The following is a 19,032-nucleotide window of genomic DNA, read 5'->3' as shown; positions in this document are numbered from 1 at the left end:
AATACATTGACTGATTTTAGGTTTCTTAGAAATTTCCTTGATCCCATATTATTGCCTTTTCGTTTACATTTTTGGTTCTTTGGTTTTTTTTCATTGGGGTTTCTGATTGCTCAATATGAGATGATATGATGTTTACGTCTGGCGGACGAATAACGACATCCGCAACCCGAATGGTCGGTGGTATCTTCTGTGACGAATCTGAGTGAGACGCATCCGGGGGATCAGCTCCCTCGCTCGTAGATCTTTCAACCCCCAGGGGAACGCTCTGGGGAATACTCACATTCAGGTGCGTTATTTGGGGCCTAAAAGTATTTGCCTCTTCTCGTCCATTCGTTGTTGAGGATGGTGCAATTATCCTCAATGACTGTTCTGGATCATTTTTGCGAAAGGCACCGCCTTCCCGCACAGTTGATAAGGTGTCTGCCATTAGTGTATCCGAGTCAGGCTCCCGAGAAGCTAGTTGGAACTCGTCGTACATTCTTCTTTGTGGTTGAGCCTGTTTCAGCAGGCTTAACGCTTCTAATGTTATTTCAGACATTAGGCGTTTCTCATCAACGTTTGAGCGTTTCTGGTCCGCAAGATCCTTAGTTATGGTCTCAAATCTTTGGATAAAATCTTGTATTTTAATATTACCTCCATTATGCGATAATTCTGCTGTTGCAAGTTTAGAGTTTGTCGATGCTGCAGGTGTGGTTAGGTCTTTAACATTGTCATTCAGTTGCTCATACAATTTGAGCATTGGAGCCATGGCTATGGTCAGTGAAGACAAAACAAACGGTCTAAGATCATTTAGAGCTTCTTTCACCATCTTCTGCAGCTTGAGATATTTCAGTGTTTGGGAAGCCGATTTTCTGTAGTTAAATGATTTCCCTTTAAGAGGCTGAAGTCTAATAGGGGAGTCATTCAGCGATTCATCCAGAGATGAGAAGTCAGACAACTCCTCATTACATGAAGATGTAGATATCCTTGTGATGGTTTTCATGTAACCTCTAGGTGTCGCTGGAGAGGTTCGAGACAGAGAAATTCCTTTCCGTTGGTTTCTGTTTTGGGAGCATGGTATGGGGGGAGATACGCTGGAAGCCATTCTTCTTCTTTTTCTAAGGCCCGTTGGCCATTCGCTACTCGGTCATGCATTAACCTCCGGGTCATTTGCCATCGAACAGGATTCAAAGGTGGACAGTCCACTATTTGGATCGATATCATTTGATGTTGATTTGGCATTCAATGAGCTGTTCATTTTTGTCAGATCCAAGAGGAGTTTATTCGCTATGGCCAAGGAGTTAGTTTTTTCGTTGTAATGAATTTTCAAGACATTAGGGTTGGTACAATTAGGAGAGGGATAATTGCATTTAGCTTCTCTGGCGCCTCGTTCCTCTAGTTCTGTCACAGTTTCAGCCAAGTTATTTATCGGTACTTCGTTGATGTGGACGCTTTCCTCCATGTTGGAGGAAGTTTTATTGGGAGACGAGGGGCTAATGGCATCTGACAGTGGTTGAGTGAGACAAGGCTTGGGGGACAGTGAGGAACTCCCCATATGGGAAGTCATAGATGTCATGGTTGTCAGGAGAGTGGTGTCAGAAGTACATTCAAGCCATGAGCCAGTAGCTTCCGAGGTTAGCCGTTGCGGTTTGCGGATTGTTAAACCCCGTTTATCACCAGCCTGCACTACATCTCCCGGTAAGCATTCAGGCCCAGCCAAGTCAGCAGATTGTATACATGGGAGTTGGGCTCCATCAGAGCTGACAACATCATCTACAAATGAGGGCTCTCTCAGCGCTTGTGCACCACTCTCAGGAAGATACCTTACACTCGTGTTCATATTAGTTAGTGGAGTACCATTACCTTCTCTCCGTACTTTAATGACACGAGGCTCCCCTTCATTCTCTCTGCAGGCAGAGTCAATAGAAATATTTCCTGTTATTTTTAAGCTCAATAGGCTTTCGGGAGAAGGACAACAGTCTGGCTCACTGTGCAAACGATTTGCACAGGAATCAACATCGTGCGTAGTTCGCACGTCGCTAGCACAAGCGCTAGCACAAGCGCTCGTGTCTTCCGTTGACATTGACACGCGCGGCAGTGATATTATGCGTGCGGATGGGGAAGAGTAGGATTTAGATTTCCTTACTTGATTGCTCCCCGCTGTAGTAGTAGACGCGACAAAGCGGTTCCAGGACACAGGTAAAGTTCCTTCAGATCCTTCTTCTGCGCGGTTCGACTGCAGACGGGTAAAAGGGTGGTGTGTGATTCTTGACGGCTCTTTAGATGTTACTCCTCGATCCATGAGGGTTGTGTGGACTCACGAGACTCTACACGGAGTACAGGGGATTATGAGCACACCTTTCTCAGTTAATAGGGATAGGGATAGAAAGAGGGCTGCGAAGTTCCAACAGCAGTCCAGCAAGCAAAGCAGACTCACGAGACTCTGCGCCAACTCCGCCGTTATTTTTGTTATTTTCGTGACAAAGCCGTTCAAAGGGCCGAGCCCCACAGTCACGGCTGAGTCTAAAGGAAGTGCGTTGTTTCCGTGAAAAAGCCGTTCAAAGGGCCGAGCCCCGCTGTCACGGCTGAGTCCAAAGGAAGTGCGTTGTTTCCGTGAAAAAGCCGTTCAAAGGGCCGAGCCCCGCAGTCACGGCTAAGGCTTCAGGAGGGTTAGTATAGTACTTAAGGAATGCTTTAGTGTTTTTAAAAGTTACACGCGATCACTCGTATTTACATAATAATTAATGTTTGCTAGTAGCAATCCGGCAGGCCTATAGAGATCTTACCTACACAAGGTTGAGGTTTTTCGCTGTGTTTTCCAATAACAGGAATCAATGAACGGGTCTTGACCTCACCTCACCTCGTCCTGCCGCTCCCCAAGCAACACAAATAACACACTCGCCGCACTCCGCGACGCTCCGCGTGTGTCCGGGGTTTTTGTAATTAGAGGTCCGCCTCCAAAAACAGAGAACCGTGTAGAAAGACTTATCGCTGCAGCTCCTCCGTGGTACAAACACAAATAACACACTCGCCGCACTCCGCGACGCTCCGCGTGTGTCCGGGGTTTTTGTAATTAGAGGTCCGCCTCCAAAAACAGAGAACCGTGTAGAAAGACTTATCGCTGCAGCTCCTCCGTGGTACAAACACAAATAACACACTCGCCGCACTCCGCGACGCTCCGCGTGTGTCCGGGGTTTTTGTAATTAGAGGTCCGCCTCCAAAAACAGAGAACCGTGTAGAAAGACTGGTCGCTGCAGCTCCTCCGTGGTACAAACACAAATAACACACTCGCCGCACTCCACTGTCTTTCTCCTAATAACCAATCACTGTTCTCTGGGTCATGCTGCCCCCAGCCAAGGACTGCCCTCTACCTAAGCCCCTCCTCTGGCAGCCATCTTCAGATTTGGTAGCACGTAAAGTGGCAGTAGGACCAAGAGAAGAGCCGCAGAGGGGTAGGAGGGAAGGTTCGCATGTGAATCCATGCCAGACCCATGCTGGAGAACAACAGTTACAGATAAGTAACTTGTTCCTTCTCCAGCATGGGGTCTGGCAAGGATTCACATACTCATGAATACATAGCAGTACACACATGCACAACCACAGCAGGTGGCACGGCTCAACATTAAGCATTTCATCAACTCAACATTAAGCATCTCTTACCTTCTCACCAGGCCCGCCTTCAGGCGAACAAGTTGCGCAGCACTGCCTGGCCGACTCTGGACTCCTCCTTGGAATCCCAGTCGACGCAGTAGAATCTCGTGAAGGTGTGCGTCGACCTCCACATAGCAGCCCTGCAGATGTCCAGCAAGGGCATACCAGACAGGAACGCCGTGGTAGCAGCGATCGCTCTTGTTGAATGGGCTCTCGGACGGCCGGGCAACGGTCAGTTTGCCAACAGGTGACAGTGCATGATGCAGCCGGAGAGCCATCTGGAAATGGAAGCCTTCGAGAGGGCCTTCCCTTGGTTCAGAGGTCCAAAGTTCACAAATAGTTGTGATGTCTCCCGAAGGGTCTTCGCGCGGTCCACGTAGAACTTCAGCGCTCTAGCCACATCCAGCGAGAGCAAAGTCCTTTCAGCGGGCAATGAAGGCGACGGGAAGAAAACAGGTAACACCAAGGGCTCGTTGAGATGGAAGTCCGACGGCACCTTGGGCATGAAGGAGGGGTGCGTCCTCAGCACTACCCTCATCTCGTGGAATGTCAGGTATGGAGGTTTACAGGAGAGGGCCTAGATCTCTCCCACTCGTCGTGCGGAGGTGATGGCCACAAGAAACGCTGTCTTCCACGATAGGAATTTCAACGGTGCCGAATTGAGCAGCTCGAATGGCGGTCCCATGAGCCTGCTCAGCACCACGTTGAGCTCCCACGCAGTCCTTTCATGAACTCCTTCACCAGACGATGGGACCACAGAGATGATCGCCCCGGAGTTCTGGTGTAGTGGGAAATCGCTGCTAGATGGATTTTGATGCAGGCATGAGCTAGCCCCGCCTTGGCCAGCGGCAGTAGGTACGGCAGCACTTGAGGGGCCGTAATCCGCAGAGGGTTAATCTTCTCTCCACGGCACCAGACAGAGAACTTCTTCCATTTGTGTCCATAGCACTTGAGGGTCGAGGATGCTCTGGCCTTTGCAAGCACCCCCTTGCAGTCCGCCGGGATATCGTACCCTCCAAACTCTAGTGCTGCAGGAGCCAGGCCTGCAAGTTCAGCGACCCCGGGTCGTGGTGGAGGATGGCGCCTCCTTCTCTGGAGAGAAGATCCACGTCTGTCGGCAATTTCACTGGGGGGGGGGACGCTGACATGTCCAGAAGGTCCGGGAACCAGATCTGCCTCGGCCACACCGGTGCGACGAGGATCATCCTGCACCGGGACCGTCTGAGTTGATTGATGAGTCGCAGCAGCAACGGCAACGGTGGTAACGGATACAGGAACAGGCCGTCACAGGGGAATGAGAAGGCATTGCCCATGCTCCCCGGCTGGGGAAACCTGCTGGCAAACGTCTGGCACTTGGCGTTCGTCGTCGTCACAAATAGGTCAATCTGGGGATTGCTCCATCGTCGGAATAGGAGATCCACTTGATCCTGCCGCAGTTTATTTATTTATTTGCATTTGTTAAGCGCACTTGCACCCCAAAGGCATCGAGGCGCTGTTACAGAGGATATGCAGACTTAAGATTACAGAGAGGTGCCAGGAGGGCTCTTAGTTACAGATTGGCAGGCATATATGCAGTGGATGATACAGATTCAAGTTAGACAAAGAGTCTTGTTTTGATAGCCTTACGAAAGGCTAGGTGGGACTCAATGAGTCTTAGGTGAGGTGGCAGAATGTTCCAGTGTGTGGCTGCTTCGGAGGGGAAGCTGGAGCCACCAGCGTGCACTTTACGTGTAGTAAGCGTGACAATTAAGTTGGCATAAAGGGATCTGAGAGGTCTCGTGGCCGTGTGCCTGGTAATTCTGTTAGTCAGGTAGGGAGTGGCAAGTTCGTGAAGGCATTTGTGGGTGAGAGCAAGAGTTCTAAAGACAATTCTCTCTTTGACAGGGAGCCAGTGTAATTGCCTTCTGATTTTGGAGATATGGTTTCTTCTTGCGGTGCCGGTGGCTGCCCTTAGTGCATTGTTTTGGGCTAGCTGCAGTTTGGCCAGGTTTTTGTTGGATGTCCCCACGAGAAGGGCATTACAGTAGTCTAATCTTGATCCGATAATTGCCCTGGCAATTGTGAGGCAGCTTTGACGGGCCAAGAAGGGCCTGGCAGCGTTGAGGACTTTGGAGTAGTAGGCTGAGGATGCAGCGATAGCATTGACCCGTCTATCCATCGACAGGTCGGAGTCAAGGTAGACTCCGAGTGTCTTAACATTCCAATCAAGGTCTCGAACCATGTTATCAATGGTGAAGGAGGCATACTGATTACCGAGGTTACCCAGAGTGAAGGGTGACCCAATGAGGAGGAGTTTGGTCTTTTCGCTATTGAGGCAAAGCCAATTCTCCGCCATCCACGATTGGATGGTAGAGTAGATAGAGGTGAGGGTGTTGGTGTCTGCTAGGTAATCGCCCGTGAGTGGGATGAGTACCTGCGTATCGTCCGCATAGTTGGCATATGAGATACCAAGGGAGTCCAGGATGCTGAACAGGGGCCTAGTAAAGAGGTTGTAGAGTGTGGGTGCGATGCAGGATCCCTGAGGGACACCGCAAGTGAGGAGGCTAGGGGTGGCGGCTGCAACTTCAGAAAAGACTTTCATGGCCCTTTTTCGGAGAAAGGAGGTGATCCACTGGCAAGCTTTAGGGGAGAAGTTGGCTTGGGTGGCTAGATGTTGACACAGGGTGTTGTGGTCAACCAAATCGAACGCTACGGATAGGTCCAGGAGCAGTAGGAGGGCAGGTTTGCCTGCATCTCTGAGATCATCCATTTGGTTCTTTAAGTCTAGGAGTGTCACGGCTCGCTCCCTTCGCTCCCGTTCCCGCCACTTGGGGGCATGTTTTGGGGTTTATTCCCTACTGGACATTTCCTTCGAACCCTATGCTACAGTGTTCTGATGAATTGGGAACGTTAAACCCTTATAATCCAAGTTACTTCCCTTCCGGATCCATTCCAGGTTTTTGGCAGCCAGCATGTTACTTAAATCAAATGACTATGTTTCCCGGAATGCCTTGGCTCACTGCTTCACCTCCTGCTTCCCAGAATGCCTGGCTCACTGCTTCATCTCCTCTCTGGCAGCCAGCATGTTACTTAAATCAAATGACTATGTTTCCCAGAATGCCTTGGCTCACTGCTTCACCTCCTGCTTCCCAGAATGCCTGGCTCACTGCTTCGTCTCCTCCCTTGCAGCACAAGGCTGGGTGGAGAATAGGCAACACCTGTGGCTGCAGGTGCAGCAGGCGGCACGCCTGAGGGGTGTGCTCGTTTAGCAGCTTTAAAAGCCTCAGTTTGCTTCAGTCCGGCGCTGGTCATTGTAGCAGTGTTCCTGTTGTGACTAGTCTCCTGTTCCTTGTTCCTGGTTTCTGTGCCTTGTACCTAGTTCCAGTCCCTAGCTTTTGTGCCCAGTTCCTTAGCTCCTGTATCTTGTTCCTCTGCCCTGGATTTCGGATTATGTGCTAATTGATTTATGCTTTTTCCTTTCTGTCTTCCTCTGTCTGCAGACAGCCTTTCTCTGTACTTTACTAATTGATGCAGCCCAGTCTGCCGGTGTTTTCTGTCCCTTTATGCTGTCCTGGTTACTGAAAAGCATGATGTATTAATATTTACTTTCGTAGAATTAGTGACTGCCTTTTCTCCTTGGATTGGGTGGGAAAGGTTTCCTTTTGTGGTATCATTTTCCCTGCTCCTGATCCTACTTTATTGAGATTCCACTCCATGTTTTCCATTACACTTCTGCATTCATTTTCCATTGATTATTAGGTGTGGGTTTGTTGTTACAAGTTCCAGAATGTTCCCCTTTTAGTTTTCCTCACGATTTATTATCACAATTCAGACTTGCCTTTCACTAGGGTTTATGTATTTCGTTATCTTTAACCCTTTGCTTTTACAGCCTTCTGGGTCCCTGTTTGATCTACAGGGTTCGTGAAACTACTGACATTCAAGTGGTCTTTCCGGTCCTCGTGAGTACTGTTTATAATTTCCTTATTCAGTATTCTACAGATTGTCAGTTCACAGAATCTGTCCTTGCTTGCCCGCTACGTGGGTTTAGCGCTGTCAGTATCTGTAAGAGCATAGTGGGTAAAGAGTTTGCCGACTTTTCCTTTCAGTCATAAGGAGGTCCTAAGTGTTTACCCCACATCCCTTTTCCTATGTTGGTAATCCTGTTTTACCTTATTGACGTTCCTGGGTTTTACATATATACACAAGACTTGGGTATTATATACACGTTGTTAGATTCAGAGTTGTTCACAGTGCAACTGTGTGCATTTTCCCTTTTGCCATAGTATGCCTTCTTCCTTTGTTAACAAGGAGGGCCGTTTAAGTGCCATGCCGGGGGCTGAACCCAGATTGCCGCAGGCCGAGGAGACTGTTGTCCTCTAGGAACTTTTGGACTTGCAGGTAGGCTGCTTTGTCCAAAATTTTGAGCAGCAATGGTACAGTCCTGATAGGCCTGTAGTTCCCCGGGACGTTGGGTCGAGTGAGGGTTTGAGGAGTGGGCGTACCCACGCTTCCTTGAGTCCTGATGGGACATGGCCTGATTGGAAGGAGGAGTAAAGGCAGTCAGGAAGGGGGCTAGGGTAGGTGCGGATTCTTTGATGAGGCTGGCTGGGCAGGCATCACCTTTGCAATTAGAAGGTTTGATAGAATTGAGCAGGGCGATGACCTCTTGCTTAGTGATTTCTTTGAATTCGAACATCGGGGATGACGTGGTCTTGATGGGTGGCTTGGCGTGCATGTTCGCTATAATGTCGGAGAGGGCTTTTTGGTGGCCACACATTTTAGTTTGGAGGGTGTTGAGCTTCTCTAGCATGGCAGATTGAATGCTGTTACACCACTTGTCATCTTTGATGACTGAGGAGGGGGGGGGGGGGTAGATGGTTTTTCAAGTTCCCTAAAGATGGTAAATAGTTCCTTAGATCCTGACTTGGTGTCAGCGATCATCCTGGCGTTAAAGGAAGCAGCCTTTGCCAGAGTGATGTTAGTCTTGTATGATTTGGAGATGGCTTTGAACTTCTATTTAGTGGCTTCCGAGGGGTTTGCTTTCCAGGTGGATAGTGCGATCCTCTTTTGCGCACGTTGGTCAAGGAGTTCTTTGGAGAACCATGAATTGGCATGTTTGGCTTTCTTAGCTTTTTTGAGAGTCAGGGGAGCAATGGCATCCACGGCTGACGTAATGACTTCCTTAAAAGGTGTCAGCTAAGCTATCAGGGTTATTTGATGAGGGGGCCTGAAGGGCTGGGTTAAGGAGGTAAGGTGCTAGGTTCTCGACTGTGAGAAGGCGTGAACTCCTGGTGTAGGTGGCGAGGCACGGTGGTGGCGGAGAGAGAGCCACTTTTTTTTAGTTCCGAGGTTGAATTGGATGTAGTGATGGTCAGACCAGGGGATAGGGGTGTTGGCCGTGATGAGAAGGGAGCAGTTAAGATGACTGATCCAGTCAAGGGTGCGTCCTTTGATGTGCGTGTGGAATGCGCAAAGCCGAGGTTGGAGAGTGCCTTCTTGAGGTGTTTCGCAAGGGAGTCTTTGGGGTCGTTCAACCCTAGGTTGAGGTCACCGAGGAGTAGACTCTGAGGTCTTTTTGATGTTGTGAGACAGTGCAGGGATAAGGGTGTCAAGGAAGTCAGTACACGGGCCTGGGGGTCTGTAGACAATGTGCATGGATATGGTGCAGTTGGGCGAGACATTGATTTTTAGAGGGAGGTAGTCGTTGTTGCTGTCAAGGATGCCTTCCACTTCTCTGATGGTAAGGGTCTCCCTGGCGATGAGGGCAACGCCTCCACCTCTCTGGGAGGTGCGGTCTTTCCTAAAAATGGAATATCCAGGTGGGATGGCCAGTGATAAGGCTGGGCCTGAGCTTTCATTCAGCCAGGTTTCAGTAAGAATGAGGTCGAGCTCGTCGTTTATGAGCAGGTCGTTGATGTCAAGGGCGTGAGTTGGTACGGAGCGGGCATTGAGCAGGGCGCAGTTTAGCGTGTAGGTAGAGGGAGGCATAGGGACGGGTGGGCTAGTGGGTGGGGATGGAGGGCCAGAAGTACTAGGTGGTGTGGTCATGGGGGTGCCAACAACAGAATCAATAGGCATAGAAACGTCATTGAGCTGCACAAAATCAGGTGTGGTCATGGGGGCGCCAACAATAGAATCAATAGGCATAGAAACGTCATTGAGCTGCACAAAATCAGGTGTGGTCATGGGGGCGCCAACAATAGAATCAATAGGCATAGAAACGTCATTGAGCTGCACGAAATCAGGTGTGGTCATGGGGGTGCCAACAATAGAATCAATAGGCATAGAAACATCATTGAGCTGCACAAAATCAGATGTGGTCATGGGGGCGCCAACAATAGAATCAATAGACATAGAAACATCATTGAGCTGTCGTCACCGTTTCCTGATGAGCCGGGGTCTGGAAGTCCATGCCCGCCGCCAAAAGTGCACGGGTGCCCCACCACTGGATCGCTTGGAGGAAGGTCTCGTTGAGCGAGATCCTGTTTTTGAAGCTGCCCGCCACTTGCATCCAACGGGCGTCGAGGAACTGCTGAAGTTGTCGCATCCGCAGTCTGCATAGGCGCACGAGGTAGATGCACGAGGACATCATGCCGAGCAGGGACTCGATGGACCTCACCCGGGCCACGTCCATGGTCGACAGCCGTTGCACCTTGCCCAGGATGGCCTTCGTCCTTTCCTCCGAGGGAGAACCCAATCGCGCCACTGTGTCGAGCCTGGCCCCCAGGAACAGGGCGACTTGCGACGGTACCAAGTGGGAGTTCGCGAAGTTGATCAAAAATCTCAGATCCGTGAGCAGTTGAACGGTCTTCGATGTGTGATCGACTGCAAGCTCCCTTGACCATGCTGGGATGAGCCAATCGTCCAGGTAGGGGTAGACGTGGATCCCCCTGCAAGCGCAGCCGCGCTGCCACTGGTGCTAGTCACATGGTGAACACCCTGGGCGCCGACTTCAGTTCGAAGGGAAGGGCCTTGAAATGATAGTGTCGCCTTTGGACAACAAATCGCAGGAATGTTCAATGTCCTTTTAGAATGGGGATGTGAAAGTAGGCATCCTCCAAGTCCAGCGACGATAGGCAGTCACCTTCCTCCAGCTGTCCCAGCACGTGCTGGAGGGTGACCATCCAGAACTTCTGGGACTTGATGTACCTGTTTAGATGAAGATCCAGGATGGGTTGCCAACCGCAGGTCTTTTTCCTTACGAGGAAGTATCTTGAGTACACTCTGGAGCCTCGGAGCCTCTTTGGGACTAGCTTGATGGCTCCCTTTTTTTTTTTAGCATTTCCCGTACCTCCAGCAGCAGTTGAGGGACGTGGTTTTCCTCCCTGGCCATGGGCGGAATACGGGGACACTTCCGTAGAAATTCCAGAGTGGGCCCGCGGGCCAGGGAATCCAGCACCCAACGGTCAGTGGAGATGGACTCCCACATGCTGATGAAATTCACCAGCCGGCCTCCCACCGGGGTGCTCAGGTGGGGGCCCGACGCTACAGCCAGTTCAGTCCTGCTCAGCTGCGGCCTTGCCGCCTTGGCAATGACGACGAGATCCTCCTGTCTTGCCGGGTCCTCTGTAGGCTTCCTGCGATGAGGAGCGGGCCACCTGGTGGCACGACGAGGTACCGCCGCCTAATCCTTTGGAGGCACCTTGCTTGCCTCCGGAGTTCCGAAAGGACGGCCGTCGTTGTTGAAAAACACCCAAGGTCCGAGCCGTCTCTGTGTCTGCCTTGATGGCCTGCAGTGACTATCCACTGTCTTGCCGAACAGGTTGTTCCCGTTGAAGGGCATGTCCAGAACCCTGGTCTGCACGTCCTGGCGGAAATCGGTTGCCTGGAGCCAGCCGTGCCGACGGAGGCAAACGCTGTTGCCCATCTGGTGAAAACCGGTGTCAGCAATGTCCGTGGCCGATGTAATGGCGTGGTCCGAAGCCACCTCGCCTTGCTGTAGGATTTCCAGGGCCTCAGCCCTCTTGTCGTCCGGGAGGAAGTCCAGCAGGGGAGCGATCTTAAAGCACAGCTCCCTGTTGTAGCGTGCCACAATCGCGAGGGCGTTGGCCGCTTTAATCGTCGTCGCCGCCGCCGAGATGGCCCACCGTCCCATGGTGTCCAGTTTCTTCCCCTCGCCGTCCGACAGGGAAATCGAAGTTGAAGCCATCGCCCCGGCATAAGTGCTCAGGTTTTGTTCTCCACTCCATGTGTGGGCCAGTGCCCTGATCCTTCATTGGGTTAATGCTTCAGACCCGCGCCCCTGCTGATTAACTCCCCGCCCACAAGTCCGGTTCACCCTCGTCTGGGGGGTCTCGTCTGCCGTCGGCCTCCATCCCAGTTTTTCAGCTTTCCCAGTCCTTGTACCTGGAGTGCTCCAATGCGTGGGGCCGGCCGTGGATCACCCCCTTGCTTCCTGCTTTCCGACGCTGGGGTCATTGACCTTCAGTGACCCCGTCCAGACATGCGGTCAAGATGATGCTGCTCCTTGCCAAGGCGGGCACATGCAACAGGCGAGAGATCAGGGGGCCCACACCTTGGCCTGCTCCCTTAGCTTGTTGGTAACCGCGGGACAGTTATGCAGGGGGCAGCATCTAATCCAGGCCTCCCCCTTCGTGTTGTCTTCCCCTCCCCTGCTCCACATCGTCTATTCTCTTCTGTGGTTAGAGCTTGGGGGGCCTCCACAGGGCGGGCACACACCCCAGGAATATACCTGGGGTCCCACATCCTGTTAAGCCTTCGATGGTGCGGGTGTGCCCCTGTCGCCGGAGTGTGATCTCCCCATAGCAGGCCAAGGTTTCTTGATTAAACAATTATTCATTTATTTAACAGTCAGTTAGAGTAAGCCTTCTTCAGAAGGGAGCAATATAATAGTAACACAAATACACTCCAAAGTACACACTCTTAACATTTCTAAATCAGTAAGTACCCTTTTGGGATGGCACACAGACACTTCCGACACCCTCATGTGACTTTAGTAACTAGGACACTGCGGACATTAACATACCACTGTTGCATTTAGAATCAGATTTAGGAGTATGTCAAAGGAAAAGGGTTATTAGAACAGAACAAGAGATCACACAAATATTCTGAAGCAGGTAAGTACATTTGGTAACCCCTGATGCAAAGTTAGTTAACCCCTTCCTCCTGGAAGGAAGACAAACCACAATGTCAGAGGGAAGAAGAATCATTCAGGGAGCCAGGCTTAGCCAAAATAAATTGGGCAAATGTTTAGGTGAGCTGAAGCACTTCTTGCAGGTGAGTAAAGGTCTTGCACAAGGTTTAGAAGTCTTTGTAGAAAAGAAGAAATCAAAGCAGGGCCACAAGCTGTTTAGGCTTGTGAAGTAAAGAAGTGGCGAGCAACTCTACAGAGCAACCACAACAAGTCTCACCAACAGAAAGCAAGTGCAGTTACACAACAAGGGGTACGTTCTCTTAGACTGTACAGTACCTCTAGGTTGAAGAAAATTGCAGCAAATTACTTCTGTTCATGTGCAGCTCTGCAGATCCTGGTCCCTGTGCCTCAGTTGTGGGGACAAGAAGGACGTCGTCTGAGGACTCCTGCACTGCAATGGGACGGTTACTGACCGCAACTGGCAATCTTCAACCAAGTGGGGCTTCGGTTTCTCAGCTCCTCGCGTCTACCGCAAATAGCAACACTGCGGTTCCTGGCTGTTGAGATGGGCTTTCCTTGCATCTGGGGTCCAGCACTCTGTTGAGGTGGCTCAGGCTCAGTCATTCCTGCTTCCCGGGAGTCCGGAGGATCTTCCTGGAGCTCATGGCCAGCTTAAAAGCAACGCACATGATCTGGTGTTCCTCTCCCTGGCTATTCGGTTCCAGCAGCAACTGCAGTGGAATTTCAACTAGCTTAGAGAGGATGTGCAGGTGGCTTACTTTGGAGTTGATTGGTCCCACCAACTCAAGGGGAGAGGTCGTCCTTGAAGGGCTTCTCTAGTCGAAACGAAATTGGAGTTTCAACACATCAGCAGGACTTCACCGGGCAAACCAATGGTCCAGGAGTTGCAGCAGGCGTCCTCTTCAAGTTCTTCTTCAGTTCCTTTGTCCAGTGGTCGACTCTGCCTTCCAAGCCAAAAAGCCTTGCCTTTTATGCAGGTTTCTCCCATTCATTCCAGCCCAGGTGTCTGTCTCCCAGAAGGGTGGCTGTCCTTGCCGGACAGCCAGTCGGCCAATCACCTAAGAGTGCATTCCTGTCTCCTAGGATACTAAGCACAGGGAGTTTCGGGCACCTCCCTCGCTTTCTGCCCCGCCAGACACCCTGGAGCCAGAGGCAGGCTTCGCTCGTGAATCCCGCCAAAGGCAAAACGAACAAAGAGACCAAACCTAGTTTGGCGCGCAGAGTAAATCTGAAGAAGGACCTTTCCACAAAGAAATGGTGAAAAAAAGAAGACCGGGGCCATGTTGACAAAAATGGCACCCTTGGGTTCTTTACTGCAGCTGCAAACGCAGCCCACAGTAAATGCACACAACAGTAGTTAGAAGTAAACCACTGCCACCAGCCATTCATTGAGGAAAGGGTAACATAAAAATGTTACATGAGAAGCTAGACAAAGGGGATACTAAGTAACACCTCCAGCACCCTATTGTAAGATAGTGTGTGCTGGGTCTAGAAAGTTACAATTTAAGTGAAGTCAATTTGACTTCAGTGCTCTTGGAATCTGTTCAACTAAGAGAAGGTATGTAAACCTTTGGGAAATCTGAAAGACTTCCCTGTGCCACTGCACTGAAGGTGCTGTGTGTCACAATGTCAAAATATGATGCCTACGGACTTTTTCAGACTCCAAAACCAAATTAAAGAAAAATACATGAGAGAGTGGGAAAAAGGTCTCACTCTCTCTAAGGTAGAAGGGAATTAACACCTTTCTGAGAATTCTACCTAACACTTTTCCTTTGCATAACATTGTTTCCCGCACTATTTGTATTTAGAAGTAAGGATTGGCAATAGGTTTATTAGTATAGGCCCTTTTATTTTGACAAGACACAAGTAGGATTGTGTTATTATTTTATGGTCGTAGCTTGTTACTACCTTTATTAGGTTCAGGTATGCATTTTTCATACCAAATTGAAGTTCAATAAACACCCTTGAACTATGATCACTTGGGTCTGTCTTACTGTTTGATACCATGCCTTGCTTACACATCCGAGCCCCTGCCCTCCTGATCCCCTGTCCTCGTTGTCATCAAGCTTTCAGGTATACAAACATCACCAACAGTCTGCCGCCTCACCACTGTTGTCTTACCTGCTCACACTTCTTGTGAAAGGTATCCTTCTCCTTCTGGGAAAGCAGCTTCCACTGCTGACTGCAAAGTACCATGCGCTCCGTACTGGGAACATCCTTCATGTTGGTCATGAGCTCTGCACAGTATAGAGAGTAACTGTTCCTGGAAGCCAAGTGCAACAAAGTGTTAATTGGTCCGTAGGCAGACCATGCCTGGAAGGGAGGGAGCAGCCAAAAAGACAGAAAGAAAGCAAACTAGCAAGAGTAAGTTCATGAGACAGAGACAATTCATGGCAATACAGACAATATTTATAAATTGCCAGGAGAGCCAAGCTAACAGAAATTACACTATCAGTGCCATTTGTCGTCTTCCTCCATTTTCACTTACTCCACCACCCTATGTTTCTGGGTCCCACCTCCCGCTTTCTTGCAATCACTCATATTTTTTGTCAATACTTACGGCGGAGGCTTGGTGGGTCGTCCATCAAACTTGTCCTTGAGCTGGCGTTCAGCTTTGGTCAAGGTGGACTTCGTAATGCCTTCCTCTGTGATGTTCAGCTCAGGATGTTTCTGCATGTACTCCCTCATAACACCCTGCAAACAGAAGGGTAAGCGTTGACTGGGGCCCTGGTCCAGCTGGCAAATAATATAAGAGCGTCATCACTGATGTGCACACTATGTGAGGGGGATATGCATCAGTAAGTGGAAGATGCATGGGCTTCTATTTTGGCATCCTAGGCTATTGGATTTGAGAGTTGCTTGTAAAGGGCTGACTCTACACTGGGGGAGAAGTGTACAGCAGTTGCTTTTTTAGTAATGTTTTAGGACTTTTCTTGAATTTCCTTGATGAGTTTAGGTCAGGATGCGCAGGTTTCACTTTAACTTTTTGTTAGGCAAGATTGTATGCAGTAACACTGTGGGAGACTACACCAGTCTTGTCCTCTTGGTATTAGGTAACCCAACTATTGGTATAGGTCTGTACTACACAAATTGGTATAGTGACTAAGCACCCAGACTTATCTCAGGAGGCGTAAATCAGCTCACATTTACATTAGCATTGAAATCCACACATGACAATGCATTACTTACCGTAAAAGCATGTCTGATGGTTGTATCTGCTTAGATTCACATGCTGTGCATAGTCCGACATCCAGTGGTCACTGCGGAGTATTGCATTTGGTTTTTCGTAGTCGAAAAAGGGGACGTTGACAAGGCGTGTCTAACACTATCCCTATAGTGACGTGCAGTGTACCCACAATACCTCACGTGTCGAGGTCCCTCTGTTTGTATTTTTTCTGCCCTGAAGGAGCCTTATAGACCTGAGTGAGTACAGAAAAGAGAGAGATAAAAGGATGTCTATGTTCCTTCCATCCGAGCGGGGAGGAAGGGTGGGCGCATGTGAATCTAAGCAGATACAACCATCAGAAATGCTTTTACGGTAAGTAATGCATTGTCTTCTGATGTTTGTTAATCTGCTTAGAATCACATGTTGTGCATAGACTAGCGAGCAGTACCCGGAGTTGGAGGTGGGTTGTGAGAAGGAACAGTAGAGAAAAGGTGTCTTAATACTGCTTGTCCCACCTGTAAATCAGACCTAGAGTGGGCATCTAGACAGTGTTTTGTAAAGGTGTGTACAGAACTCCAGGTTGCCGCTTTGCAAATGGACTCAAGAGGGACATTTGCAATGAATGCTATGGAAGCTCCAGTGCCTCGAGTAGTGTGCTCTTGGCTTGAATGGTAGTTCTCTCTTAGCAAGAATGTAACAGAGGGTGATGCATTGTACAATCCATCTAGATATAGTGGATTTTGAAACTGCATCTCCTTCTCTTCCTGCTGCCACCGAGACAAAGAACTGATTAGTCTTTCTCAGTGGTCTAGTTCTTTCCATATAAAACATAACAGCCCTGCACACATCCAGTGTATGCAGGCTTTTTTCTCCCAAGTTTGAAGGGTTTTGAAAGAACGTTGGTAGTTCTATAGATTGGTTCACATGGAACTTAGAAATGAATTTAGGTGCAAACCTAGGGTGTGTGCGTAGAAGCACCTTATCTTTGTGAACAGTTACAAAGGGGTCTAGAATAGATCGCGCTTGTAGTTCACTTACTCTCCTGATGGAGGTGATAGCTATTAGAAAAGCAGTTTTAAGGGCGAGGTCCTTAAGGGTTGCATTGTGCATGGGTTCAAAGGGTGAGCCCATGAGCCTGGTTAGTACCACATTTAGGTCCCATCCGGGAGCTGGGTTAGCTATGGGAGGGTGTATTCTTTTAACTCCTTCCATGAAGGCTTTAATAACTGGGCCTTTCCACCACGACACTTTAAGTTGAGAAGTGGTGTATGCGGAAAGTGCAGCTAAATGAACCTTAATAGAATTTAACACTAATCCTGAGTCTAGTAGGCGAGTCAGGTAGAGAACAATTTGTGTGGGAGAGCAGTCAAACGGGTTGATGCTCTTGTTTCTACACCATATGACGAATCTTTTCCACTTGCTAGAGTAACAGAGACGAGTGTTGGGTTTTCTAGCTTCCTTGAGAATGTCCATGCATCTCTGCGGGAGTTGTAAATGACCAAATTCTATGATCTCAGGAGCCATGCTGCTAAGTTCATGGTCTGTGGGCATGGGTGTAGTATCTTGCCCTTGTCCTGTGACAGCATGTTGTACGGGCAGGGTAGTTTCACCGGTGGAGACAGAGACATCTCCACCAGGTGAGCGAACCATGGTTGCCGGGCCCACATATGGGCCACTAGTATTATGGTGACTGGTTCCTGGGGCATCTTGTGCATTATCCTGTTGAGAAGGGGAGTCGGGTGGGCGGGGGGTCAGCATAAACAAATTTCTTTGACCATGGTATCGATAGACCGTTCCCCATGGATTGGTTCTGGGGGTACCTGGAGGCGTAATCTTGGCATTGGGAGTTCTCCGGAGTTGCGAACAGATCTATTTCTGGGAATCACCATTGTGTGAAGACGTCGAAGACAATGTCTTCTTGTAACCGCCATTCGTACTCTGTGGGCAGAGGGAAGCCTCTGATGAGTTCGTCTGCTAGCAGATCGAGTTCCCTGGTACATGTTGTGACAACAGGAACATGTTGTGTTTGAGAGCCCACTTCCAGATGTTCTGGGACAGCTTGGACAGTCCTGGAGAGTGAGTGCCCCCTCGATTGTTCAGATAGTACATGGCTGTGGTGCTGTCTGTGAGGACCATCACTGTCGTCCCTTGCAGGTGTGCCTGAAAAGCCTTCAGTGCTTTGAAGACCGCTAACAGTTCCAGCAAGTTTATGTGTTTGGACGCTACGCTCGGAGTCCAAACTCTGTGTGCAGTCTGATGGGATAGGTGAGCCCCTCATCATGTGAGGGATGAGTCTGTGGTTAGAGTGGCCTCCACTGCGGGGTGATGGTTTCCCTATAACAAGGTTTTCCTTCGACCACCACCGTAGCGAGAGAACCAAGGCCTGCGAGACCACCACTAGATCGTCTCATTGTCCGCTGGCCTGACACCACTGGCTGTTGAGCCACTCTTGCATTGGGCGCAGTCGCGCGTGAGGTACCAAATATATACATGACGCCATCATTCCCAGCAAACGCATTGCTTTGCGCACCGTCACCTCTCGACCGGCCACATATTGAGGGATCTGAAACAGCATATTTTGGACCCTCTCGTTGGAGGGGAAGACGAGGCCGTCCTTTGTTCGAATTAGAGCCCCTAGGAATTGTTTGATCTGGCTGGGCTCTAGGCTGGACTTCTTCTCGTTGATGGAGAAGCCCAGTTGGAACAAAAGGTCTACAGTCTTTTGGGTATTTGAGAAGCATGGCTCATAAGAATCCTCTGTTATGAGCCAATCGTCGAGGTAAGGGTATACTGGGATGGACAACCTGCGCAGGTGGGCCGCTGCCACTGCCAGTACTTTCGTGAATACTCTCGGCGCTGACGCTATGCCGAAGGGTAGCACCCTGAACTGGTAGTGTTTGCCCTCTATCATGAACCTGAGGTATTTTCTGTGCGCTGGCAACATTAAAATATGAAAGTATGCATCTTTCATGTCCAGTGTTGTCATGTAATCCCATTGAGATAACAGGGGGATTACTTCCTGTAATGTCATCATACGAAATTTTTGAGGTTTTACAAATTTGGTCGCTGGGCGCAGATCTGGTACAGGGCGCATGGTTAAGTCCTTTTTGGGTACAAGGAAGTACACTGAATAAATACCTTC

The 19,032-nt window shown here is 49.6% G+C and overlaps 1 protein-coding gene across 9 annotated transcripts in view; it reads right to left on the bottom strand.

Annotated features, from left to right (window-relative positions):
* The window catches only part of UBTF (upstream binding transcription factor), a 291,891-nt gene that overhangs the window by 106,761 nt on the left and 166,098 nt on the right, over window positions 1-19,032 (bottom strand). For all 9 annotated transcript variants that reach the window (XM_069634300.1, XM_069634304.1, XM_069634303.1 and 6 more), the window contains 2 exons: window positions 15,285-15,418; window positions 14,846-14,987 (listed from right to left, as the gene is read on the bottom strand). In XM_069634300.1, the coding sequence (XP_069490401.1) occupies window positions 14,846-14,987; window positions 15,285-15,418 (276 nt within the window). The remainder of the gene's footprint in view (window positions 1-14,845; window positions 14,988-15,284; window positions 15,419-19,032) is intronic.

The sequence above is a fragment of the Ambystoma mexicanum genome, chromosome 13, assembly GCF_040938575.1.
Source record: "Ambystoma mexicanum isolate Mex_15411 chromosome 13, UKY_AmexF1_1, whole genome shotgun sequence".
NCBI classification, from domain to species: domain Eukaryota; kingdom Metazoa; phylum Chordata; class Amphibia; order Caudata; family Ambystomatidae; genus Ambystoma; species Ambystoma mexicanum.
Note: the sequence above shows the minus strand (reverse complement) of the source record. Positions and strands in the feature narration are given on the sequence as shown.